This window comes from Chionomys nivalis, chromosome 8, assembly GCF_950005125.1.
Source record: "Chionomys nivalis chromosome 8, mChiNiv1.1, whole genome shotgun sequence".
Taxonomy (NCBI): domain Eukaryota; kingdom Metazoa; phylum Chordata; class Mammalia; order Rodentia; family Cricetidae; genus Chionomys; species Chionomys nivalis.
Window position 1 is genome coordinate 2,886,499 of NC_080093.1, and position 27,830 is coordinate 2,914,328.

The 27,830-nt window shown below is 48.8% G+C and overlaps 1 protein-coding gene across 6 annotated transcripts in view; it reads left to right on the forward strand.

The window, feature by feature from the left end:
* Positions 1-27,830, forward strand: part of Gfra1 (GDNF family receptor alpha 1) — a 211,776-nt gene that overhangs the window by 155,494 nt on the left and 28,452 nt on the right. For all 6 annotated transcript variants that reach the window (XM_057777913.1, XM_057777912.1, XM_057777915.1 and 3 more), the window contains 2 exons: positions 21,927-22,036; positions 25,161-25,295. In XM_057777913.1, the coding sequence (XP_057633896.1) occupies positions 21,927-22,036; positions 25,161-25,295 (245 nt within the window). The remainder of the gene's footprint in view (positions 1-21,926; positions 22,037-25,160; positions 25,296-27,830) is intronic.

The following is a 27,830-nucleotide window of genomic DNA, read 5'->3' on the forward strand; positions in this document are numbered from 1 at the left end:
GAGCTGCAGATTTCGTCACGGCCACCTGCACCCTGTCCTCGGGGTTGGGTGCAGGGGCCTCAAGCCTCTGTAAATCTCTTGTACTTGGTGGGTGGGCAGATGGGAGAAACTGTTCTGTAATAATAGATTCTCTGTTTCCAAAGTCTAGCGATCGAGAAAACAGAGAGCCTGATGTGTTAGTTCTAAGTAGCTGTTGCTAATCTCGTTCTGGCGGGAGGGACTCCTTCTTTCTTTAAATGAACTCGAATAGTGACCAAAGGAAAGGGAAACTCCCGTATGTATACCTGTCCTGTGCTGAAGCTATTCTCTGTCCCTCCCTCCCTTTCCATGTGTGGGTGTGCATGCATTTGCAGGCATGTCCAGACACACATCTGGGTATCTGCACTGATCCTGTAGGTCAGCCCTAGATGTTGTGGCTCAGGACCATGTCCACTTTGTTTCTTGAAACAGGGTTTTTCACTTTACCAGGAACTGTCAGATTCAGTGGGGCTGGTGGGCCACTGAGACCCTGGGATCTGTCTGTCCCTACTCCACCCCCACTCCCTCCCCTACCTGTGAGGCTGGTGGGCCACTGAGGCCCTGGGATCTGTCTGTCCCTGCCCCACCCCCCAGCTCTGTAATTGCAGGTGCACACCATCAGACGTGTCTTTGCCACATGGGTTCTGGGGACTCACACTCAAGTCCTCTTACTCACAGGGCGAGCACCCTGACTGAGATCCCTCCCAAGCCCTTTTGTTAAAGGTTTTTGGAGAATAGTGGCCATACAGGTGTGTACTGTTGTTTGCTTTGTTGGAAGCTGTGCTCTGCTCTTCCTGGAGGGTCTTGGTTGTAGCATTCCAGGAGCAGTTTATGTGTGGAGACATAAGCCACTCCACTTCCCAGCCGCTGGCTCCGCAGGGTCGTCTTGGGGGAGTTGGATGCACTATTATGTCCTAAGCACGGGGTAGGAACCTGGAAAGTGAGTGCAGCTGGGAGGATGAGGGATGGTGATGGACTCCGGGCCTCACATGCAAGGATGGGAAGGCTCAGGAACTCTGAAGCATCCTTTTACCGCAGGGCAGAAGGGATTCCCCTTCGTGTGTACAGGCCTTCTACTGTCTTCTTTGACTTAGAGCCTGGCAGTTCATCCCTAAGATACCATCCTACCCACTACTGAGTCAAGGGAAGAGCCTAGGCTCTGAGTCCTATTGGGGAATGAAGAAGGGCTGTATAGGGCAGACATGGAGGGCTAAATCAGCTTCTTCCATTGAGTAGTGGCTGGCCTAGGAGGTGAATCCTTCTCTTTTAAAGATTTACAGTACACATGACTTCCAGGTGACACACTCATATGGTTCCAAAGCCTTCCACGAGTGTTGAATTTCACCTACACACACCGCCCTGCTGTGCTAAAGGCGTAATCCTTGGAGTGTCCTAAATTTGTTGTGTTGCGCTGGACTCCTGTTCAGCTAGGGAGAAGAACTGGGAACTCGAAGACTTGGAGGCCTCTGGGGAAGTGGCTGGAGGAACGTGTATATCATATGATGGTTGCTCTCTGGGGATCCAGAATTATCCAGCAGAAAAATAAGCTCAGGAAACCGAGAGGCCCTCCCATGGCTCAGCTGGTGAGGCCGAAATGGAAATGGACAGGAGACTAAGAGGGTTCTTGCCCAAACTTGAGTGCCCCACTCTGCCAAGGCCAGAGCGGCACAGACAGAAGCCACAACACCACAGGGGTGGAAACCCTGTGAGCGCAGTACAGCTGTCCCTGCTGCTCTGGGTAGAATCCGAGTCTTGAGAGTCAGAGCTGGGCTTACCAGGGAGCCCCACCAAGAGAAATCTAACTCACGTGACTAATGGGTTTTATACCCTGTCTTGAGTCTCCCCTGGAAAGGTGATCTCTCTGGCATTACCCCTTGTGAGATTATCTTGCCCATACTGTTTTGTTTTGTTTTTTTTTTCCCCAGAGCCTGAACTAACTGCTCACTCCCTGTTAATCACTCCCTGCCAATGGGAGTAAATGTAATCTGAGCCACAAGTTGGCTAGTGGTGTTTTCTTTCAGCAGATCTTATTACCCTTGTCTTTAATTTTAGTCCATTTATTTCATCTCTTCTCAGTCCAGCTTAAGGAGGCCTCTATCTGCCTACCCAGGGCAGCAGCTGGTAGTGCTAGAGTCTGCAGTTCTGTGGGCTTCCTTCTGTACTCACCCACCTCCCTCTAAGCCATCTGAAGGGCCTGTGTAAACATCCCCGACTGGGAGGTGTGGCAGGAGGAGACATCACGAGTGTTAACTACCCCTCACCCCATCTTCAGACTCTCCAAAGAGCCATCCCTGGCTTAACATCCTTGCCTATCAAAGAGCTGCTCAAACTGATTAAAACCTCCCTGAAAGTAATGTTTTCCTACGGCAGCCTTCAGGTTTCCTTCCCGAGTGTCCCAGGGTGCCTCTGCATAAAACCGGCTCTCTCTGCCTTGAGCCTTCAGACAGATACAAAGCAACTGGAGGTTTGCTCTGCCTTTGTTTTTCTTTCCCTCCTTTCTTCTTTAGTGAAGCTGACAGGCTCCTTTCCTCTTGGGGTGGTTGGGGAAGGAGTGAGTTTGACTGCTCGGGCCTCCAAGCTGCTCGGGAGCAGAGCACGCACCAAGGTGTTATTAGATGTCTGTGATGAAATCTGAAAGCTCTTGCTCCTCCCCTGGAGCACAGCGGTTCCCCTGGAGCACCACAGCTCACATGCCAGCTTCCTTCTGGTTGCTTTCCTCACTGCCTGGAAGGCTGACAGTACCTAGTGTGCCCTAAAGGAAGCGTGTCCTTCATTCCTGATGCAAATTGTGTTATATGCATTATTTAAATTTTTACTCTGCCTGCTCCCTCCCTCAATGTTCAGAGCTAAGTTCTGCACTTGAGTTCTGACTCAGGATCCCAGAGATTTGCTTCGATTGCTCTTAGCTCTAATGAGCCGCTCAGGCGCTTGGCTACTCTCATTGCCAAGAGAATCTTCTTTTGAACGGTCTGCTCTGAAGAATCACAGAGGTAGCGCCATTCTCACTCCTCTTCCCGTGCCAACCAGAGAGGTGGCCCGAGGCTGCTGAGCCAGGCCACCTGTCTTGTGGCTTTCACTGCTACTGTATGCTGTCCTTGTCTAGAAGCTGGGGCTAAAATGATTGCTCCGTGCATGCAGCAGAGACCCTGCAACCTTGCATTCCGAGTATGCACTAAGATTTCGTGCCTCAGAGGTCTGGGTCCTGGGGGGCTCAGCCAGAACCAGCTGCCCACATCGGACAGTAGCCCAGGTTCCTCTTTGGCAGAATGCCCCAGAGGGCATGAAGTGTTTCTCTGCATTTAGTAATACTGGGTCATGGTTGTCTACTTCTTCTAGACTACTGGCTAAGTATAGTGGGACCTAGCTTTAATCCCAGCACCTGGGAGGCAGACGCAGACAGATAACTGTGAGTTTGAGTCCAACCTGGTCTACATAGCAAGTTTCAGGGAAGCTGCAAAGTGAGACCCTGTCTCAGAAAATCATCTGGGACTAGAGCGATGACCCAGCTGTGAAGAATACCTAGTTTCAGTCAATTCCCAGCACCCCCGTGGGGCTCACAGCCACCTGTAACTATGGATCCCTGGAATATGACCCCCTTTCAGATCTCCTTGGGTACCAGGCAGCGTGTAGTGCTCATACATATGTCCAGGCAAAACATGCATACACATAAAAATAAAATAAATAAATCTAAAGATGTGTTTTAAAGGAGGGAGTAAGGGGTTTCGGGACCTCTGTCTCTGAACCTCTCCTGACCTCTTGGAGATACTCCTCCCCTTCCTCTTTTAGGTTCCCAGCTTCCCAGCTGTAGGTCCTCATAGTCTTCAAAATAGTAGCTTGATTAGGTCACCAGGTATGTGGTTCTTCTGTCCCCTGCGGACCCAGAATCCTATAATTACATCTTAGAAACCTGGGAATTGGTCACTGAACCAAGAAGGCACCCATCCCTTGGTACAGCTTTAGAAGAACAGTGTATGCGATCTCTGAGTGCCTGCCCTAATTAATACCTCTTTTGCCACACGCGGGGTGACCCTCTTACATGTAAAGGAAGTGTAGCATTGTTAATTCGTTAGCTGGGACAAGCGGAGAAACATGCCACAGAAGGATGGGGGGAATTTCCACGCCCGTGGCTCATTTAGTCCCACGGTGGTTGGGCACCTTTAAAAGGTAAGAGTCGTGTTTCATCTACCTGGAATAAGACCCTCTCTGTACAGTAAATGCGGGTCCTAATGGTGAAGACTCTCTCTACTTCTGATGGAAGCTCCTGTGTTAACTGAGGGCTGCGTCACTAGGCCTGAGTGTGTCTTGACGTATGGTGAGTTCGAGAGAAAATGGCTGAGAGGATAATTAATGCCTAAAACTAGATTAACTTGGCAGATTGATTTGGTACTTAATTTTATTTTACACTAACGCATTCATACATGGAAATCAGCGATTAAACAATTCAAACTTTTGAACCATGGAAAGAAAGGTCCGGGAATATGAGAAAATACGGTAGAACGTCTTCCAGCCATTTGAACGGCTTTCGTCTCAGATGAGGACATGAGTGTCTTTAGTGATGCGTTCAAAGTGCAAATGGCTGGTTTTTAACACACCCACATGGGTGAGCCATCTCTCCCCCACGTGTACGAATATGCACACTAACTTACCCGCCCTTGAAAGCTGGGCGAGGGTCTCCTTCAACACCCGCTGCCCGTCAGGTGAGGACAGCATTCGCTCTTCTGGGTCTAATCCCAGGGGTGTGTGAACAGACAGGCCTGCCCCACCGTCTTCTCTCTCCGTAATTCTACCTTGCAAAGGCCAGGATGAAGCAGTTGGTTTCTTCTGGCATCAGTAGTGTAAGAAAAGCCTGGATGGATTTAATCTGCGTTCTTCTCCCTGCCTATCATTCACACACTTGCCAAGCCTAGGGGCTCCCTGCTGTCTCTGCCTTGACCTTCTTACCACCCCCGGTCTGCCCACACCTTCCACAGTCACTTTCTCCACTCTTGGCCAGGAGACGGGGAGAGTTGGAGACTCTTTGTATTATATTTGCCTACGGTGTTGATTTTGGATCCAGAAGGAGTCTTCGCACCAAAGTTTTCTTTTTCCATTGTTCAATGGGAAAAACAAACTAAAGAAAAATGTGGGTGAGCAGTGCCTGGGAAGCCAGAGAGTGGAGCAAGCGTTCAGATCGTTGGTGGCTGAGAAACAGAGACCGTGAAGCGGAAGGGAGCTTGTGGACGTGTGTGTGTGTGCGTGTGTGCGTGTGTGTGTGTGCGCGCGTGTGTGTGTGTGTGTGTGCGTGTGTGGTGTGTGTATGTGTGTGGTGTGTGTGGTGTGTGTGTGCGTGTGGTGTGTGTGTGTGTGGACATGTGTGTGTGTGGACGTGTGTGTGTGTGTGGACGTGTGTGTGTGTGTGTGTGGTGTGTGTGTGTGGTGTGTGTGTGTGTGGTGTGTGTGTGTGTGGACGTGTGTGTGTGGTGTGTGTGTGTATGTGTGTGTGTGGTGTGTGTGTGTGTGTGGTGGGTTCCACACCTCAGTGTGGTTCCAGCCAAGACCTGAGGATATCTGAAGAGGCCTTAGGTAGGCTGTTGGAGAGTTGAGTGAAGCTGGGGTGAGTGGGCAATCTTCACAAGGAAAGGGTGGTAACCAGTAATCTCAGTTATCAAAGAGGGACGCTCAGCATAGAGTCCAGCCGTCTGTTATTTTATCCCTCGCTCTGTGGGATAGCCCATCCATTTGTCTGTCCATTCCTTCTTTCATCTCCCTACGTGTTTTCTGTTCACTGCATATCCGTCCAGCCACACTGCATCCACGTGTCCATGTTTTCATCCACCTGTGCATGCATGCATGCATCCATCCACCCACCTGGTCTACACATACTGTGAGAGAAGAAAAACTTTAGAGTCTCCTCACATTTCAGAGAAGGAGACCAACACACACATTTTACATCAGGTCATGGTAGTCTCTGGTCGGGTGGCCATGGAGTGCTTTGGGAGGACAGAGATAAGAACAGCCAACTGAAGATTTCTTGGAGAATCCACCATGTGAAGTAGGTCAGGAGGAGAGCAGGGTGGTACAGATACCTGGGGCTGTACAGGAGAGGCTTGAGAACTAAAGCCCACACCACCCCTGGGTGTTGATAAGGGCTATCGCTAGGCTACATAAGGACAGGGTCAAAGGAACATGGCTACATTGCTGGGACCTCACTGGTGGAACTTTTCAGTCTCTGATCTACCAGCTGCCTCTAGGGGTGGTTCGTAGAGGACAACTGGAAGCACACAGCCCTCTCTGCAGAAGAGAGAAAAGGGACCTCAAAGAAAAGATGAGCAAGCTTACTGTCACTGGCTACAAAGGATTCTTTTTTTTCCTGACAAGAATACAATGTTCCACAGTGTTCAGCTTTCCTACTTTTAGTTCCAGACAGACAGAATGATGGTCCCGAGTCCAGACACTCTCTGTGGCTCCGGGACTAAGGCTGCCTTGGTTTTAAAGACTGTGTTCATAGAGATTAGGACATAATGTCCATCATGGTCCCTTAGTGTCGTTTGAAAAGTGAAAATGGCTTCCCAGGTAGCACATGTTCATTAAGTCCTGGCTTCATCCCATTTCCTCCCCAGCTCTCTCTTATTACAGAGTGGATGCTGTGTGACAGCTTCACTGCCCCTGCAAGAGTTGCTTCCACAAAGACGTAGAAAACACCCCCCAGACCACACTGATTTCTTTAATGATTATCATTAACTCACTATTTACGCTGGGCACAGTGACAGAGTGTGCATGACAGCCTGGGTCCTGGACTTAATGGTTTGTGTGTTTCTTCCAGATACTCGGGCTCACTCTGTGTGATCCCCCTGCCCTCCATTCCAGCTCAGTCCTTGATTCTCACCTAGTCCAAAGCAGCGCTCACCGGGAGACTTGGTTGCGCATCTCATGGTCTAGATGAAATCTTTGCTGTCGCACGGTGACTCCAGCTCTAAATGATTAATGCTCTGTCCCACTCCTGGGACACAGCTAATAGGTTTGCCTTCCTAACTCCCCCTTTCCCCAAGGCTCTACTTCATTCATTACAGAAAAATTCCGCGCTAAATGCTGGCAGCACAGGACTATCCTATCAGTACAGAGTGGGGGGTGCTGTAATGGGGACGAGACCTCAGGGGCTTCCCCGGAAGCACTGAAGGAAGGGCTAAGCAGGGACGTCTCTGGGTCCCTGGATTTCAGACCCCTTTGTCTGAAGCTGTGGGCAGCTGAGGCAGATGGTGTTTGATCCCCTCTGCTGGCTCTTCCTCTTCCAAAGAGGCCCACCAGTGGGTTCCTCTGCTCAACAACAACGAAGCCTCTTTTCAAAGCTGCTCTACCCATTGAGCAAAGAATGGGGAATAGTGGGGGAGAAGTGAGACCTCAGCCTTCCTAAGGGTCCACCCTCATCCAGACCCTACCTGCTGTCTCCTAAGCTGAGACCGTGTAGCTTCCTGGTCATCCACAGTTGGTAGCTGACATATACCTGTAGCCCAGGAACTTTTCCTTTCGGTATCCTGTAAGCCAGGAGTGGGCATGTCATGTGTTTCTGTAGCATCTGCTGTTTGATAAATACCTGTGGAAGGCAATGGTAGCCTGGTCAGTATGAACATCATCACCTCCTCTGGACCAGTGTGCTTTCTCCTCCCTTGGCGTGTCTGTTCCTGACTCTTGTCTGTGTGGCTTTTACCACTGTGGCCGTCTCTCAGGCCAGCATGGACCTGGGTCTCACACATAGACTTGGCATCCTGCTCCCCACCCCCATCTCGTGTTTTCACACCTCCAGCGTGTCCTGTTGGGCGTGCCGCCGTTTTTGCTTCTATGGGCATTTCCAACTCAGTGAATAGGAAATTTCTCTGTAATTTCCAAAGGTGATTAATTATGCAGAAAATTTCACATCCAAGGAAAACAAGAATTTAAAAGAACTATCAACATGAAAAGCCCCACACTCTGCTGGAGTGTTGGGATATCAGGCAAGTGAGGAAGACATGGGCTTCTACTGTGGTTGTGATATGGGCAGCTAGAGGCCCAGTTTCCCTTCTGTGGATGGGACCGCTGACTCCTTCCTCACAGGGATGCTCAAGGTTCAGATGAAGCAAGCATGTTGGCCGGTGGCTCCCACAGAGCACAGAGCGCTCTTTTCTCCTTCAGTTTGTCTACAAAATTTCCATATGTAGCATTTTTGTCCCCCAGCAACGGAGACCCTTTTCAGTGTGTGCGTGGGGTGGGGGGCAGATTCCCACTGCCTAACACTGTGCATTGACACCAGTGAGAAACTCGTAGAAATGTCAACACTGTTTCTGGAGGTGAGGTTTCCAAGCTCTGTAATTGCCTTCTTTTCCCTTTTGGTGTTTGGACCGCTAGGAAACACGTGCGGACGAGGCAGGGGACACTGTCTAGTGGTGCTTGGGGTATGTGTCACGGTGGGGACATTTCTTGTAGAACATGCAGTTATTCACGTACATTCATACAGTAAGATGTGAGCGGAGCTGGCCGCAGGACGGCTGGCCCACAGTGGTGGGACGTGCTATTGTAGAGAGTGTGTAGGTAGCAGGGACATGACTGGCAGCCTTGTGGGCATGTGACAGCTTCAGTGACCCAGAGGGACCACATCAGATAATGGCTCTCAGAGGTAGTGCTGTGTGTGACTCAGTTTGATGAGGGACCAGGCAAAGGGCACTCACTGACTCAGGAGGATGGCACCTACACATTCCGCCCCGGCTGGATTTATGCGGTGAGTCATCCCATCATCCCTTTGGGAAGCAAGCCACAAGTAGAGGCAATGTTTGTCACACGGGACTCGGGAGCCTGGGGACATCACTGCAGGAATGTGTTAATGTCAGCAGCAGCTGAGGTTAGGGTGAGGGTGAGCAACATTTGGGTGACATTTACAGTGTGCCAGGCATTGTGCCGAGCTCTTTCCAGCAAAACTGGAGTGGGAGGGCTGAGGAGGAGAGATCTTAAGTCATTTCCATGTCATCCAAATGGTGTGACTGGAGGCCTGGTAGGCTGCAGAGCCCGAGATCTTGAATCTCTGCCACCCGCTGCTGTGCCAAGGGTGCCTATCTTGCGAGCTACCCACGTGACTGCCAGAAACACTGAGCAGGAGTGAAATTGGAGGCTGGAGGTGACTTTATTTTTAATTTTTATTTAATTCTTTTCAAAGTAAAATGTTTAAGAGACCTCGGCATCTTGTACCTCTTGGAAATGCATTTCATTTCTCATTAAAGGAGCAAATCTTCAGCCTTTTTGGTTTCTAGACCTCTTTACACTCTTGAAGAAAACCCAGAGAATCCCAGGGGGTTCTGTTTATATGGGTTAAATCTATTAATACTTCCCATATTACATCAAAGCTGAAGGAATGTTTACACACTAATGAAAAGTTCCGTGTGCATTTCACTTAAAAAAAACATTAGAAGCTTCGTGCATGACTTTAAGTAACAGGGTCTATTTGTTAGAAGGGTTTCTCAAACATAACGACAAAATATGAAGGGAAATGCATGGAGGAGTTTCACCTTCTTCAAAACCTCGTGTCTGGAGGGAAGACCTTTGGGTAGCTCTTACATTCAGTCTGTTGCATTTTCACAGCAAGTGACCTCTGGCCAACGCCCGGTTGCCTTCCTGAGAATAAGAATTTCATTTGACTAGAGGAGCAACCACATTGGCCCCCAATAAGGCTCCATGGACCAGCAGGGTGCCTGAGTCTTCCTTGGAACTACCATATTGGATACACTGGGGTGAACTTGGGCTGGAGACTTCAGTCCATACAAACCATCTTTCCCAAAGCCTCTGAACTCAGGCGTGTGGGTAGGGTACCTGCCCCGAGCCTGACCTGCATGTCAGCAAGGCATGCCTAGGGCCTGACTGCGGGACCAGGCCCTGGAGCCCTTGCTGGTGCAGTCAGGTGAGCGCTAAGATTGCCAGACTTTGCTATCAGCTATGCTATACTCTGGGGCAGCCAGGCAGGCTACAGAACATGGAACTGCATGGTGTCCTGCTGAAGACAGCATCTTCATCAGTGACTCTTCTTTCCAGAAAGCTAAAGATTTCACCACTGCACTGAGTTGTGCTGATGATAAAAATCTGTGTCCAGACACATTTGTTTAAGCTTTCTTCTGAGGTTGGGGCTTGAAGGGTTCCTCAGGTAAGTCCCAGGCTCAAGGTACTGGCTGGGTAGTAGAGACAGCCCCCCTCTGCTCACTCTGCTGTGTGTGTGAGCGCACGCATGATGTGTGCACGTGGCTACAATGATGGTTAACCTAACTCAACCCCTCAACCCTTAGAATCGGAAATGGCGAATTCCTGTGATTACCCGGCAGCTAGAATTCCTGTTACAGTTGCCTGGCTCCATCTGACAGCATGACACGTTTTAGAACGGGATCTGGGTGGCGGAAATGCCTTCCCTTCAAAAGCGCTGCAGCCAAAAGAACCAGGCAGCACCTGGAAAACCTCTCTGCAGAGATAGGACAGGCCCAGAGGTCAAACCCCCAAAGGAACTCAGACAGACTCACACTCAGCTACAAATAAGGCCCGTGGCTATCACACTTGTCTTTGGTTTGTTAGGCTGGCTGTGTGGAGAGCTGTGCCTATCTGGTGGGTTCGTCTGGTGGGTCATGAGGACTAGAGAGTCAGATGTTTCATGAGGCTCAATGGCAAGAAATGAGTGGGGTGCCATCAGTAATGGGGAGGCAAGTAAGGGCAGGTATCAGTGCTGCAGCAGAAGGCCTGGAGAGATGGTTCTGGAATGTTTTATAAGGGTCAGTTCTGATGCAGGAGGTCCAGCGTGGGGCCAGAGAGTCAGCAGTGGAAAGGCCGGTGCTGCTGCTGTTGTTGGCCTGGGCTTCACGCTTGGAAAGCTGATGATTTAGGAAACTCCGGTCAGGTGTTCTAGGCTGGTGGTCTGATCCGCCTTTCAGGTCCAAAGATTGATAAAGAAGGAACACATGGAGATCATTGTTCCTGGGATTTGAGCCTTGGGCTGAGGTTGGGAAGGGGACAGTACATTGCTGTAAGTGGGGTCTGGACTGTCCAACCAGTTGGACATGAACCATAGGGAAAATATTGAGGCCAAGAAGTTAGTCATGAATATGGAGAATGAATGGGAAACCCTTAATGAACTGCAGGAACTACGCATAGAAGGCTTGGGCTTTCACTGAGAAGGGCTACAGCATCAGGTGTGACGTGACGGACACTAAGGCACTGTGTGTACCTGTGACCAGAATATTTGAGGAAACGACTTAAAGGGAGAAAATACCATCTTGGCCCTCAGCTGGTGATGGCTTGCTCTGTGTCTGGCCCTGTGAGGAGACACCATGATGGTGGTAGGGAGTTGGGGCAGAATCTGTTCACTTCATGGTGGCCAGGACAGAGAGGGACTTGGGACAAGATGCAACTCACAAGGACACAACCCCAGTGAACTAATTCCTTCATCTACGCCTTATCTCCTAAAGTTACCAGAGCCGAACATAGTCTCGCCAACTAGGGACAGAGGTTTCAACACATGAGCCTTTGGGGGAAATTCTCAATTTAGACCCTAACAATGTGGTAGTCATGAGCCTGCTTAGATCCTTTCAGGGTAGCCCCACTGCCTGTCACATCCGTATCATTTTGTGCATGAAGGAGGAGACAACCAGTTGTCTATAGGCTGAAATATGGTTCTAACCCTAGCCAGGTCCATGACTGGGCAGATCTGAGCCTTGCTGGAGCCAGTGCACCCGACTGCGGATGAAGGCAAACCTGAGTAAGAAGGTTGTGGTATGTTATATCACGCACGCACGCGCGCACACGCGCACAGTTTTAAATGAATGCAGTTACTGTCTGTACAGTCTAGAAGAGCTAGTTAGGCTTCGGACGGTTTCTACTCATCTGAGCCTGTTATTTGGATGAATGTACAGACCCAAGCCATCCATAATGAGTTGATTAACAAGCAATCAGAGCTTGGAACTTAGATTTATTTACTCACACATCCAAGTATTTACTAAATACCGACCTTGCTCCATTCATAATTCTCAGTGCCCGCTTTCTGGTGGCATTGGCAAGGTTTGTTCTAAAAGTGAAGATTTACAAATGAAAGTGGCGGAGAGGTTGGCAGCCTCGAGTCTGAAATGGGTACCTTCCGGAGACTCAGAGACTCAGAGACAGAGGTTCCGGAGACTCAGAGACAGAGGTTCCGGAGACTCAGAGACAGAGGTTCCGGAGACTCAGAGACAGAGGTTCTGGAGACTCAGAGACAGAGGTTCTGGAGACTCAGACAGAAGTTGGCAGCCTCGAGTCTGAAACAGGCACCTTCTGGAGACTCAGAGAAAGAGAGAGAAGAGGTTAGGTGGGAGTGCTCAGTGACGGTCCCTGCTCCCTGTGTGAACCAGTCACTACCACAGCAAACGAGGCTAAGAAGCTGAGGGACCCGTTTCTAGAGAACTACTTGTGTAAACCATGGGACTCAGCTCCTTGGTCCGTGAGGAAAGGAGAGGGAAATGTTTCATATGCAGCTGGGAGAGGCATATATAAAATGCAGATAAAATGGGGCGGAGGGGTATGCTACAGGAGACATTAAGGAGAAGGAATTGCTAAGAGCAAGACCTAAGGATTTCTGGGAAGGGGGAGCTATCGTCTGTGAGCAGGAGTGATTCATTCCCTTGACGCAGACCCCCATGAGTGCCTGCCTCCTGCGCGGCTGTGATGTTCTCTGTGCCCTGTCTTGGAAGGAAGATATTCGAGAGCATCTATTTGCCAAGCTCAAGTCTGTTGACTCTAAAACACCTTGCCTAAAAGAAAAATGGCCTGGTGCATATTTACTCTCGAATAGAATCCTCCTTAGGAAGTCTGCAAGCCCATTACAGACTAGTAGGGGACCTATTTTCATGCTTCTCTTCACGTTTTGTTCATAGGTGTGTAGGTCATTAGCCACTCGAACATCCATCTCTCTCCACATTCTCTCTGCTTCTTCCTTGGTTCCTCTAGTGCGATGCAGGTGAATCAACAGCCCATAGGACAGAATTTGGGGCCCGGGAACCTCAGAGGAAGTTAAAGCTTGAGAGTCACAGCAAGAAGGAGGGGCTCTGCAAATTATGAATGTTGAGGGAATACATAATTTTAATTTTTCTGCTTCTGGGACCCCTCCCCAAACCAAGGCTCGTCTAAAGAAAGCAGCATTTGGGATAATTTCTAGAATTTACTTAGTGCTCCCAAAGCTCATTAGCGTTCAGACAGATCTTTTGACTGTGAGCATCATGATGGTAAGTTTCTGGTCTCTCCACAACCTTCTGAGAGTAGTCAGCTCCCCTTAAAGAACGCAGGCCTGGGTGATCCTGTCTTCAGATAGGTGGTGCGCTGTGTATGGGAGCTACATGAAAAACTGCGCCGCCTGCGTATTTCTGGGTTGTGGGCTCGTTGGCTTGTAGGATGCTCTCATGTATTTGAAGATGATGAAGACTTGCTAGAGAAAGGCCTTTGGGCTCCATGGAGGGAGGAGCCTAGTGTCTGTCATGACCTTACTCAGTGCTTGAAGACTTTTAACACATGGACTGTGGCTTGGAGAGGAATTCTATACCAAGTTATTAGCAGATTGAATTCTACAAGTTTCAGGCTGGTCATTTAAACCCTTACATTTCAGAGAGGTTGCAAGGCCAGTGTGGAATCTCTTGCCTGGTCCAGAGCAGAATTATGGACCCTGGTGCTCATGAGTTTTCTCCTTTGCCTTGGAACTGGGAACAGCTGGGAAGAGGTGCAAGCTGTCAGATGCACTTAACCCCTCCTTCCCCATTATAGCTGATGGATTTGCTGTCATTCACTCTGATAAAGTAAATCACAGAGAAATTGGGGTACTTGCCTGAAGTGTCATGGTTAGTAAGTAGCTGAATTTAAATATAATTTCTAGTCCATCAGAAAATTTGATACTCAAAATGCCTGCTGTTCATGTTGTTCATGCGGGGTATTTAATATGTTCCCACAAACCTGGTGGCTTTTAACAACATGAACTTCTCCTCTCACAAGCCCACACTTCACAGTGGCCGCACTGGGCAGTGGTTGGGGTGGTCAGACTGGGCTGTGGTTGGGGTACACACTGGACTGCGGTTGGGACAGGCACACTGGGCTATGTTTGGGGTACACACTGGGCTGAGGTTGGGGTACACACTGGGCTATGTTTGGGGTACACACTGGGCTGAGTTTGGGGTGGGCACAGTGGGCTGTAGTTGGGGTACACACTGGACTGCGGTTGGGGTACTCGCTGGGCTAAGTTCTTTTTGCATGTTTATGTCTGGTTCTCACTTCTTGATTTCTTGGTTCGTAGGTCTGTCTGTCTGGTAATCATGCCATCAACATTGTCAGCATCTTCTTCCTCTTCTGTTATCCCTCTTCTCCTCAAGCCCCCCCCACCCCCCAATGAGATCTCACAGTGTAGCCCAGGTTGACCTTGAATTTGAGATCTTCCTGCCTTGGCTTCATGAATTCTGGGATTTCCAGCACCAACCACTGTAGTGCAAATTGGTCTTAATAATAATAATAATAATAATAACAATAAAACAATAAAAACCTGAGTCAGATGCTAGGGTTGAAAGCTGAAAGATCAGAGAAGCAGAGCAGGCACCACTAGTTTTTACCTCTACCGAATCCGCAGACCTAATGGGGTATCCTGTCTCTACAAGTCCTCAGGCCAAACGCTCTGAGCGCCTGCCTCTTCTTGACTTATACTCCTCCCTCCACCCAGCCATATTCCTTCCTGTCTCCACCTCCCTAGTCCTGGGATTGCTAACCTGCCTCTCACTTGCACTCTTAAGGGCCATTGTGATTGCCTTCCCATCAGCCAAATCCCTTTCATTTTGTGAGTAAGGGGACAACTTTAGGAATAAAAAGCTCACAGGCGTATGATTACTTTCATGTCTGGTTTCCTCACACACATAGCTGTTTTAATTCTTCAGGTGTCATGGATGTGTTAGTCACCGACTTTGCTCCCCAGGGATGTTCGAAAGCTCTGCTCCAGATCTGTAGTTTCCCCCTTCAGCAGGGATATGCACATTCTGTTCTCTTACCTGTCTGTGGGCCTCAGCCCCCTCGCCAGTATGTCCCTTGACTCTGTTGTAGGGTAACTACACCAGAACGCATCTCAGACTTGTTTCTGAGGCAAGAGTGAACCTGAATAACTAAATGAAGCCACAGTTGGTGACCTTTGCTGTCCAGAGTCCCCGAGCTGCTGCTGATGTGAGAGTTCCAGGATAAATATGAAGCTCCTTCTGAAATTCTCCCCTGAAGACACAGGGCCTCTGAATTCTACATAATGTCAATTCACACCATTTTGGTCTGGAGCCTTACTGTGTAGCTCTCCTGGTGAAAGATTGGTTGAACATCTAGATTTATATTTCTCCCTGTGGCCAAATTGTCACAAAACTGATTTATTAATTTTCCCTGCAGAAATATCAAGGGCTTATGAGCTAAGAGTTACTCTAAAGGGATTTAGCATATTTGTCACCTGCGGTTATCCCGGCAGACCACTGTTGGGTGGCTGAGAGCGTTATGATTGTTTCATCAGCCAGAAAGCCTCCAATTTCTTGGCTCCTTCAATTTCTTCCCTTAAAAACAAGCACCGCGAAGCTAGATTTTCTGCGCTAATAGACGTAACGTGTCATGGGCAATACAAACAACTCTGTTTGACTTGGAGATGCAGCACAGGGCTGTCTGTGATCTTTCTGTGCTCCTCCTGTTGTCTGCGGTTTGTGCATTGTGAGGAATAAGCTGTGGGTAGTCAGGGAGGAAGCCCAGCTGAAGGGCAACTCTGGGACACCAGCTCGGAGGCTCCTGGTTGGGACTGGATTAGCCGCCAATACCCACATCTCACTTTGCATAGTTGCCAGTGTGAGAGTAGCTGTCCGGCCATGTCAGCTCCCTGGTGTGTGCTGACTGATGGCTGTCAGTGTTCATGCAAAGTGGCTTCGGGAGGAGTGCCAGAATTGATTGGATGCCAACTGGACTACCCTCGGGGCCACTGCGGTGTGACGGGAGCTGGAAGGATGAGGATGCCCAGTCCTGCAGCTTGTCTTGTCTGAACCTGGAAAGCTTCTGAATGCAGAAGACATGGGGGAAGCTGCAAGATGCCCGTGTGATGCCCAGATCCTTCCTCAGGCTGAGCTCCATAGAAAGCACTGTAGGGTAGGCATGGAGTATGGTGAGGGAAGCCTGGGACCCATGTGCTGAACCCTTACTCTTGGGTTAAGGCCAGGAAAATAGGGGGATAGAAAGGATTGGGTTATCTCCATAGTTCTGGTCAATGTTAACCAGAGTAGAGCTGATCAGGAATTGAGGAAACGGGGTGAGAACTACCTGGGCTCAGAGGCCTCCCTGATTCAAAGCACAGGGATGTCACAGAGACTGTTGGATCTAGTCACTTTGGCTGAGTTACCTCCAGTGAGCCAGCCAGTTCCAGGTTTAATAATCTCACTGTGAATGACAACTTAAGGTAGAGAATGATGAACCCAAGATGCCTGAAGCTTTAGCATTTGCAGCAGGGGTGTCTGTATCTGACCCTGGACCTTTGCTCCAGAGAGTCTATGCTACGTGCTCAACTGTCAGACTCACTATGAGGCAGCAGGTAGATTTCGGCTCACCCCTAGAGCTGAGTTCCCCACACCCTGCCTCCAACCTTTGTTCCAGGAAGCCAGTGAAGAGGAGGTACAATGACAGAAAATAACACCTTCTAAAGAATGTATTTAATACAGGGTCAGATTTCCTGAAAGATCCTGTCCAGATGTGTACTGCAGTAGGCTGCTGGATCTCAGATGTTCAGCTGTGCACTGCAGTAGGATGCTAGATCTCATATCCAGCTGTGCACTGCATAGGCCGCTGGAGCACAGATGTCCAGCTGTGCACTGCAGAAGGATGCTGGATCTCATGTCCAGATGTGCGCTGCAGTAGGCCGCTGGAGCACAAGGGCTAAGGTCACTTACTAAACACATGAAGAACTCTGTGTAATCGCCAGCCTTGTAAGGTAGCTCACCTGGCATTGGCCCCATCTTCCAAAGTAAAGAAAGAAGCTGAGACAGGGAAGGGAATTCAGTCACCAGCTGAGGAGTCTGGAGTAGAGATGTTCCCAGAACAGTCAGCCTTCTACAGGCACTCTGACTGAGAAAGCTCCATCAGCCAAGTGATGGGAACGGAAGTCCTGATGTTTAAAGGGGGTTTCCAGAAAATTCTCATCTTTCCGTTCCCACTGCCCAGGTTGTCATGTAATCCAGGCTGACCTCAAACTCACTATGAAGCTGAACTCCTGATTGTCCTGCCTCTACCTCCCAAGTGCTGGGATTTGGGCCATGTACCACTACAGCTGGTTTTCTGTAGTGATCAAAGCCAGGACTCCAAGTGTGCTAGGCAGGCATTCTACCAAATTCACGATTTTCGTTGGGACTGTGTGGATTCTGGTGAACTCCGAAGAGCCAAAGGAGAGAATAATTCACAGATAGGGTCACCCTCTCTTCTATAGGCCCTCACTGCATGCCCCCACATATTTTCTCACGATATGTAAGATACGTTAGTGCCCACTGCTGTCTCTAAAGGCAGACAAACATGAGGATGAAGTCCCAAGAACAAGTCTGTTCTGGATAATGTCAAGGTCCTAGGGAAAGGAAAACCAGTGTCTGTCCTTTACCCTCCCCGCAAAGCTGTTAGTGACATGTGACCATTCCTTCTGCTAAGTATGCCACCTGTGGAAACCTGCCCTGGAACCCTGAGGTGGTACCTGGCCTCTGTTGCCTGGTGAGTTAGATGAGGGGTCTTTAGAGAAGGTCCCGTTCCACGCCCTCAGAGGAAACCGGGTGTCTTGACACTAGAAGCATGGCTGACGGCAGAACGGGTTGTGGGTAGCAGTAACGCTGGAAACACAAAAGTAGTGTTGTTTTGTCATTTGTTTGAGTAGGGCAGCCTTGTGTCTCGCAGGCCGCATTTCTGAGCTCTCCAGAAGGAAACCCCGGAGCTAAGACGTTAAGCAACATACTCAGCACCTGTGGCTAGGTCAAGCTTTCCTGGAGGCCATTCAGGGTCACAGTGCATCATCCAGGATCAGCACCACCAACCAGGTGTCTCTCATCCATGCGGTGTGTCCCAGAAAGCATGGGGTTCATAGGAGTTACGCTGACCTTGCTGATACATGTTTGTGTATTCTTTATAACACGATGTTCCTAAAAGTTACAGAGAAAGTAGGTAAATGGTTTCCCCTTCCCACTGTCCGGAGACCATCTGCTGTTTAAGATGCTTCAAGACTTTATCATTATAATCATTTTTCTACCGGCATTTAGCAGTGTGCTCTCTTTAATATGCTGTTTTCTACATCAGCCCCTGTCTTTCAGATCTCCTGAGGGCCTCATGGTATTTGCCAGCCCTTTCTTCTTTAAGTGTGGGGGGTGGGAGGTGGGGAGGCGGGCATTTTCTGTGTCTGAGGGCGATGCATTTCTACATTACTGCCTATTCATTTCCTTTTCATTTTCTCAGATAAAAACAATCAGAGCTCATCACTGCCGTAGTCATGGAGATTTCATGTCTTCATAAGAAATCCAGCGGTGGAGTTTCTTTGTTAATCCCATGCTGGACATTTACGCTTCCTTGTTTAGACCGCAGCAGTTCAGGCAGGGAAGCCGCTGAAGCCGATTAGAGCATGGCTTCATCACTCAGGGTCAGCAGGTGGAGGTGTTTGCATGAACGGTGTCCCAGGGCTGCCGAAGCTGTGCCTACAGTATGTGATTAGGTAGTCGATGCTTGCTGGGCTGATGCAAGAGCTGGTGATCAAACCACCTACCAAAACCTGACTTGTCGAGACGCCATGTGCTCGGAAGAGCCACAGCTGCAAACCCACAGTCTGTCTTTCCCACCACAGCACCACCTTCTGATGAGCTGTCCACACTCTGGTCCTTTCTGTAGCCCGCCAGCTCCTTCTGCAGCGTGGCTTGCACCATTTGGACATGTTATCCTCTTCTCTGTGTGCCCTGTCACTGCCCAAGCAGAGTGGGTACACATAGGTCCTACATCCATCTTTGCTGATTGTCGGAGAGGTCTAAGGAAGAGGCTTCACCACACACACATTGACCATGTAACCCTCTCAGTTTAAAGTCCTTCAGTGGTTCCCGTGCCTTTAGGACAAAATCCAAGCTGAGTTCATCAATTCTTTCCCCTTCTAGTCTCACCTGCGTCCATAGCCTCACCATCCTATAGCCTGTATCCTGTGGCTGTATCCTCACCATCCCATAGCCTGTATCCTGTAGACTCACCATCCTATAGCCTGTATCCTGCATCTGTATCCTCACCATCCTATAGCCTGTATCCTGTGGCCTCACCATCCTATAGCCTGTATCCCACATCCATAGCCTCACCATCCTATAGCCTGTATCCTGTATCCTCACCATCCTATAGCCTGTATCCTGCATTCTGTATCCTCACCATCCTATAGCCTGTATCCTGTATCCTCACCATCCTATAGCATGTATCCTGCTAGTTTGAAAACCTGGGTTTTCAAATCCGGGTTCTGCTGTTCCCTCTTTTACTCTAGGATTAAGATTTAAGAATAAAATTAGGATTTGGGTGAGCTGGTCATAGGTCACAGCCTTACTGGTCTTAGAGCCTGGCTCTTCATTCCTCTCCAAGCGCAGCCATCAGGGTTCTGTTCAGAGCTGTATATTTTGCTTAATTCTCGCCATCAGGTGTATGATTTCTGCGACGTACTGATTCAATTAGCCTCTATTCCAGGGCCCATTGTGAGCCAATTCTTGGGTTGTTAGCAAGACGAGTCTGGTGGTGTTAGCCTGTACGGAGGGACCATAATCTCCACCACAGTGTCATTAGTTAACTGTGTGCTCCAGAGACCCAGTGTCACTTCCCAGAGCGGGTAGGTGGGGGCGGTGGCAGCAGGGGAGGGGGAGGCTCCAGGTCACTACTATCATCCAGGTTTTGTGTAGAACTGTCTGAGCTGGAGTCAGGTTAGAAACCCGGGGTCATTAGAGCATGCATTTCATGGCAAGGATTTTTTTTTCCCCTTAAATTAACACTCCATTCAAGCTGAATGTCTTCCGATCCAGTTGAGTAAGCCAGAGGTATCTTTAGAAATTTTCTGCAGTAAAGAAATCCTTTAGGCAGACCATAGAAGTAGCCAGGTCTTCTACAATTCCATGTGTTTAATAGAAGGTGGAGGGTACCAGCAAGGCCTTTGCTGTGTTTGCGGTCCAGGTGTACACACGTTCAGTGACTCACCTGGTGGGGGAGGGGTGGTGCCCAGAGCTATGTTGCTTAGCCTGAAGCTCTGCAAAGAGCCCACACCAGAACGCAGAGCGCCTGGAGTGTACTGTGAGCTGTGACCAGGACATAGGAGGCCTTATCTAGTTAACTAGGTGTCCTAGCTCATGACTATAATTCTAGCACTTGGGAGACTGAGGCAGGAGGATAACAAGTTTGAGGACAGCCTTGACTACATGGCAAGACCTTATTTCAAAAACGAAACAAACCCGCCACCACCCCAAAAGCTAGACGAAATTGGGCCTTTACAAACGTTTAACTCCTACAGCCCTGCCCAGCTCAGTGCAGGGAACTCAGGCTCTCTGGGAGCATACCAAGCTAAAAGAGTTACAATTTCTCTTGTGCAAGGAAGTAGAATCAGTTGGGCATGTCAGCAGCCAACCTGACTGAGGGGTGCATCGTTAGGTAGCTTACCTCTCGATGTCCATTGTGCCTATAGAAACAGGACTACTGTCTGCCAAAATGGCCTCAGAAGAGGCCTCTTCTTATTCATGGTTTCCCCAACAATATCCCCTGAAGATCCTAAAACAGTCCCATGGCAAAAACAAGCCCTCTCCTCCCCAGACCAGTGAGTCCATGGCTTTCCTTCACTTCTGTGTCTCCACACCTTCACCACCACTCAGGGATTCTTGACGAATCGTGCTTACCTCTGGAGCATTCTGGGAATGCTAACAGCCATACATTGGCTAAGGGGGACCCTGCAGACAAGGCCAGCCATGGGCCTGCTCTGCCACCACAGAGCCTCACCCACACCTCTTGACCTACCCCTCACTCCCAGAAAAAGCAGCTCTTTACCTGCACTGTGCCTGGGCTGGAAGAAAAAAAAAGGCCTCAAGAGACGGAGACATGCATTTTTCAAGGCTCTAGGAATTATGGGAGCAGATGGCCTGTAGGATCCAATTTTGATGCCAGGAACAGGTTTCTGTATAAAGTAAATATTTTCCCACTGTGCATCTCCGGTGAGCGTGTGGAGAAGCGTATTTCCTAAAGATGCAAATAAGCCTAGTCAGAAATAAATGTTGAATGGAAATTTCAAAGCCTCTTGATTTCTCCAGTTAGAGACCCTGAAGATTTCTGTCCAAACAGGCAGACACACAGGTAGATGAAGGCTTGCGGAGGGGCAGGTGAAAGGTTGAAGGAAGGAAGGAAGGGTACAACTGTATTCTAGTGCTCATTCTCTCTCTCCTCTGGGGGCGGGCAGGGTGAGGGAGAGCAGGTGAGCATAAAGAGGCATATTGTAAAAGAATTACTGTTATGTCTGTCCAAAGATGGTGTTATTCTCCCTTCATATGTATTTTGTATTTGTCATAGACACATACCATAACATACATATTTATGGGTTATGGAGGTGACATTTCAAGACATGTATATGTGCAGTGTGTAATGATTTGACTAATTGGCGTGTTCATTGCCCCAGAAATGTATCATGTCTTTGTACTGTGAACATCCCAAATCCTCTACGAACCGTTTTGAGGTCACAATTAATTCTCAGCAGCCACAGCCGACGCTCCTGCGCTGTGGAGCCTGGGAAGTTGATCTTCCAAGCAGCAACACCCTGAGCCTGTTACTAGCAGCATCTCCCCAGACCCCTTCTCTCAGTTCAGAGGCCAGGGGTGTTTTCAGTGTCCCACCACCCCTTTCTGTTGCAGGTCGCGCCTTGCGGACTTTTTTACCAACTGCCAGCCGGAGTCAAGGTCCACCAGCAGCTGTCTAAAGGAGAACTATGCAGACTGCCTCCTGGCCTACTCTGGACTGATTGGTAAGACCTGGGAGGGAGCAGGGCGGGGGACGGGAGAATCTGGATTACAGATCTGTCTACTGCAGCCTGTGATGTCTGTATGGAAGACAACTTCCAAGGAACCTCTGTATTAGAGTTTGAAGACAGCCTGGAGAAAGGAGGAGGGAGGGAGGGAGGGACGGAGAAATGGATGCAGGAGAAGGGAGCATGGGGATAGTTATGGAGTGGGGAGGCTCCAGATTATAAAGGAAGTGAGGCGTCTCCACTGGGGAACTGGCCACGCAGAACAAAAGTAGGGGAGCCCATGGCCCTTGGAAGAAGAAAGGTAAACACAGTTAATTAAATAAGGGAACTTTGGAGCGCAGGAGCTTGGAAGTCAAAGAAGATGTTCCCAAAAAAGGCCCTTTGGAAATGAATTCCAACACTAGGAAGTTTCCTCCCATTATTGGCCTGGTCATTTGACTCCTTGTGTACAAGGGATTGTTTAAGGCTAAACTTCTTTTCCTGTAAATAACTGTTGGGCCATACTTTCAGTATACAAGAGAACAGTGAAATTAAACAAATGTATGGGGGAACATCCCAACAGAGGCAGATTTACATCAGAGGTAGATAGAGCTGGCAGGAAGAAAGCTGGTATCCACAGGTACCAGAGACAGCTGAAGCTTCTCTGTCAGGGCTCCGCCACAGTTGGCATTTGAGAAGGAACATTGAAGACTGTGGAAGGGGAGAGCAGCTCCAGCTGTCATACAGCCCTGGTTCAGCGGCATCTCCCTGGGGCCATGTCTGGTCACACGCATCACCAGCAGGAGCTGCCTTTCGCCAAGAGAGACAGCACAGGCTACCCTCCTCATGAGAATGTCTCCAGTGAGAGCCTTTAATGCAAAGCTGTTTCTAGTTCTCGACGCCCCAGCCATTCCCAACTTTTTGAAGGGACATCTGTGCTCCCACATGTAATACCTCTGATAATGCTGTCCCCGCTGCTCCAGGTACGCACCATCCCTGTGGCTCTAGTCAACGAGCGTGCACGCCCTCCTTAAATTGGAACTGCAGAAACGTATTCATGTCCTCTTTGATGAGGGTTTTAGTCTCTACTTGAGATTACGTATGAAAATATGGAATTACAGAAATAACTAAAGCAATTAAGGCATGCTCACTGCTTGAAAAGGAAAAATAACACCAGGGGTGTCCCCAGAGGACAGCGTTAAGTCTCTGCAGATGTAATCAGTGTTAGCACTTCAGCCTGTGTCCTTCCATGAGTGCGCGCTCCTCAACTCCCCAGGGAGTGGCCAAGGAGAGGCCTTGCCAGCATTTCTATGAGCTCACTCCTAGGCTTGGCAAAGCCTTCCATGCCTGAGGATGATGAAATGGATGGAACAAATGGTGGATGGACTGTGTTTGTGCAGGCCAAGAAATCTTTCTCTCCTGGTTCTGGGTCTCTTCTCCATGGTTCCCTGAGTCAGTGGCACCTGACTTCTGCACAGAGCTCTGTGTGCCTTTTGCTCATGTCAGGATTCACTGTAGCCAGCATCCGAGGTGCAGGGGGCTTGACCCCCTCATTCTGTCACCGGTGCCTGGTGAGTTAGACCTCCCTGGACGATGCAGATTAAAGTCTCGTGTAATAATGAGATCCAAGTTCAAAGAAGTAAGAGCAGTGGGGCAGTGACAAGGTGTCCTTGACCCTGGAAGAGCTTCTAGAACCATTCTCTTTATAGCCAGGCTCATTCTCTGGATTGCTGACCCATTTCTTCTTCCTTCCATAAAGCAACTAAAAACAGAAAGTTCTTGGCATCCGTGGGCATTGCCTGGTGTGAGCCACCCAGGAGAAGACATTTGGGTTGTGTTAAATATAAATGCATTGTGTATTTCTCCTGGCAGAGAACTCGCCAGAGAAACCACAAGTCATAAGCAGGAAGGCCCACACAGCATCTCTGTGGGAACCATTGTGGCCCACAGATGATACTTCAGGAGTCTCGGGCTGGGCAAGTGCCACTGGTTTTCTCCTTCCTTCCTTCCTTCCTTCCTTCCTTCCTTCCTTCCTTCCTTCCTTCCTTCCTTCCTTCCTTCCTCCCTCCCTCCCTCCCTCCCTCCCTCCCTCCCTCCCTCCCTCCCTCCGTTCTTTCTTCTTCTTTTGATAAGGTCTCGATATAGCCAAGATGACCTTGAACTCCTGGTCCTCTTGCCTCCATCTGCCAAGTTCTGGGACGATGGCATACGCCACCCGCACGAATCCACCTTTGGGCAGACTCGACAAGCATCTCTGCCAACTGAACTTCATCCCCAGCCCCATTTCTGCTGTTTTCTCACCTTGGATGAATTTATCGACATCAGTTGAGAATCTGGGAGAGGAAGCCTCTTTCAGTACATCTGTAGGCAATCAGGATGTGGGGATCTTATTGGAGGCATCCGCTCTTCCCTGTGTTACCCTAAAGAAACCATTCGCCTCTGAGGAAACTGAATTAAAAGCCTTAAAAAAAATTCTTATGTGCACCCAGTACTATTTATGAAGATTAATGACATTTTCAAGAAAATGCAAGGGATTTGGAAGCTCATACATTCTAAGTTAATTCTTGCCTTCTCCATGCATCTATACCATTCATGCAGGAAGAAAATACCCTAAATACAGCCCAAGGAGTTTGCTTTTAATTTTTAAAATAAATGTATAAATTATTTTATGTGCTCAAGATAAATTGCCAAGAAAATGTTCCGCTTAACATACTTCCCCACCCGGCAAACATGGCATTTTTAATTAGCCGTGGCATTTCTGCCGTCGGACCGACACTTGTTTCTTCCTGGGCCACACAAAAGTCCATGTCAACATAGGAGGACAATGCACCTTGTGTTTTTCTTCCTGGGCCACGGAAAAGTCCGTGTCAACACAGGAGGACAACATGCCTTGTGTTTTTCTTCCTGGGCCACAGAAAAGTCCGTGTCAACACAGGAGGACAACACGCCTTGTGTTTTTCTTCCTGGGCCACGGAAAAGTTCGTGTCAACACAGGAGGACAACATGCCTTGTGTTTTTCTTCCTGGGCCACGGAAGTAACGTCAACACAGGAGGACAACACACCTTGTGTTTTTCTTCCTGGGTCAGGGAAAAGTCCACGTCAACATAGGAGGACAACACACCTTGTGTTCTTCTCTTTCAGGCACAGTCATGACCCCCAACTACATAGACTCCAGCAGCCTCAGTGTGGCCCCCTGGTGTGACTGCAGCAACAGTGGCAATGACCTGGAAGAGTGCTTGAAGTTTCTGAATTTTTTTAAGGACAATACGTGTCTCAGTGAGTATTTAAAACAACAAAAAGCACTCCAGCGCATCCATGTTTTCTCCTTGAGCTCAAATGCTCCCCTTAATGTTCCCCGTCCCCTCCCTCTCCCTCCCCTTCTGTGATGGGGGGTGGTGACTCTTGCTTCTTTTGGCACACTCGGTGACCCAGCAGGGAGCCACACAAGTGATGAGCTGGGTTCTGCCAAGACCGTGCTCCCAAAGGCCCGCAAGGATGAGAGATTCAAATGACGGAGAGTGTCTTGTGGGAAAGAATATTTCTACCCACAGATCAAGTTCTGATCTTGGCATCCAGTGTTGAGTCCATTCCCAGATTCTGAAAATGTGGTAGGAATGTACAGTGTGCAAAGGCAAAGTGGGTAGGACAGGCCTCCAACGACTCTGCGGGGAAATTAGAATGTTGACACCGGCAGCCTCCTGCATTGTCAGGACTGGCTCCGAGTGAAAGCCATGGATCTATCCTGATGGGGGAGTCCGGCAGCACAGCCGGGACAATCAGGATGTGGGTGCTCCTGGGAGCTGAGCTGAGCCCTTGAGAGCAGGGTGCTCCTCTTTGGAAACAAATCCTCTTTAGGCAGTTTAGAATCATGTTTGACAAAGGGATAGAGATGTTCAGAAACCCTGGGCATCTGTCAGCAAAACTTAAAACGGAGGACCCCAGGTCTCCCTCGCATATGTCTCCACGTTGGACGATCGTGCTCTGCACGGCTCTCCAGCTGAGACACAGCTCATATTGTGGGAGTATAGAATTCATGGAATTCTACACGAGCTGCACAGGAACCCTAGGCGATACAGGTATCATATCCACATGACAGCGCTGAGTTAAAGATTAATATTCTCCCAGACCCGGAATGGTAGAGTTATCATCTAAGCTCCAATCTCAGTGCAGCCCCCAACTTCCAAAGACCATGTTCATGACTGGTATTTGGAGGACCTACTGTTAGAAGCATGGTCCTGAGCATCAAGGACCAGGCCAAACCTCTTGAGTGAAGGGCATCAAGGTTCAGCCGTGCCTCTTAAGAACCCTGTCCTCAAGTGATAAATTCTGCATGATGCTGTATGCTTACTATCTTTTGAAGAATTATCTGGTAACTTACCAACTCTTTGGAAAATATCTCATGGGCATTTCACTAAAATTTCCTCATCATTTCCTCCATTGGAAAGTAAAACCCAACTTCTTGATAGGTGCTTCAAACGATGCAACTTCAATGCCTTACTTCGGTTCTCCTAAAAATAAAATGATCTTTTGAGTTCTTAGATAGGGTTCAGACCCACAGAATGTGCCAGAAATGTGGAGGCATTTGCAGAGACATTGGGTGTACCCGTGTGTTACAGGAGGACCTCTTGTTTGGGCTTCGTTTGATGCATTGGGTTGTTTTGGTTTTTTCTTTTTGTTTATTTCACTCCTTGTACTCTTCTGGTTGAATACAAGTTTAAGCAAAAATAAAGCAGTGGAAAATTTGTTCCTCAGAGAGAAATTAAAGTTGTCCCTCTTTGGCAACATTTCAGGAAAGGCGAGAACAGTCTTATGAATGACTTAAATAAAAATGATTGCCAAAGGCAGCCAACGGCTTTTATAATCGTTCTATTTAGCCTGGTTTGGACACAGGGCTGCAAATGCCGTGTCTTACAAAGGGCCCTGACCTAGAAGCTGGTACAGTTTTGTTTTTTTGGATGTGACTCATGTAGAAACCTCATTCTACCTCCATCCAGTGAAGCTTCTGTCACATCGCCCTACGGTGAATGCAACTGAAATCAATTCTTTGGTCATGGTTTGGGAATGGGAAGTGGTCGTTTTCCAGCCAGTTCATGGCAGATGGATGTGTACGGACGAGAGAAGAGGAAGGTGAAGGGGGAGGCGAGGCCACTTTATCTAGGCACCGGCCCCATTCCTCTTGCCCCTCCTTCCTTCGTTCTTTTAGCACGTACTCTCACCCGTGGATGTCTTTTTGCCTTTTTCATTCCTGGACTGAAGTTCTGCTTATGGGTACGGTTGCTGCCGCTGCTATTCAGGACCTCATGCTTAGTACACGGAGCCATCCCTGGAGTTTAGGGTTAGATCAGTAACATGTCAGAGAATGAGTGTGAGAACAGCTGAGCTCAGCGGGATGAGGCCGATGCTCCTGGGACAGCAAGGGCAGTCTTCACGAACGACAACTCTCTCTCTCTCCTGTGTCTAACAAGGAAAAGCAGAGTGTTGCGTTGTTCGTGTCCTGAGGTCGCTAAGGAACCTGATCTACAGGTTCACCCTTCTCCATGTCTTGTGTAGGGCTTAAACCACAGGACCTAGCTGGAAACACAAGCTGCATTTGTATTATTTGGAAGCTGTCTCTTATAACACCCCAAAATGTAGAGCCGTAGAAAACTAGCTTTCGGTTCTGCTAAACTTGATGGATAGCAATTTTGAGATAAAATGTCACTTCTAAGGGGGAAGATTAGGCTTAGTTCTTTTGTCTTATGTATCAAAAAGTGCCAAGTAAGCGTCATGTATTAGCAATTTGCACTTTCAGGTCCCAAATGAAAGAGTTTG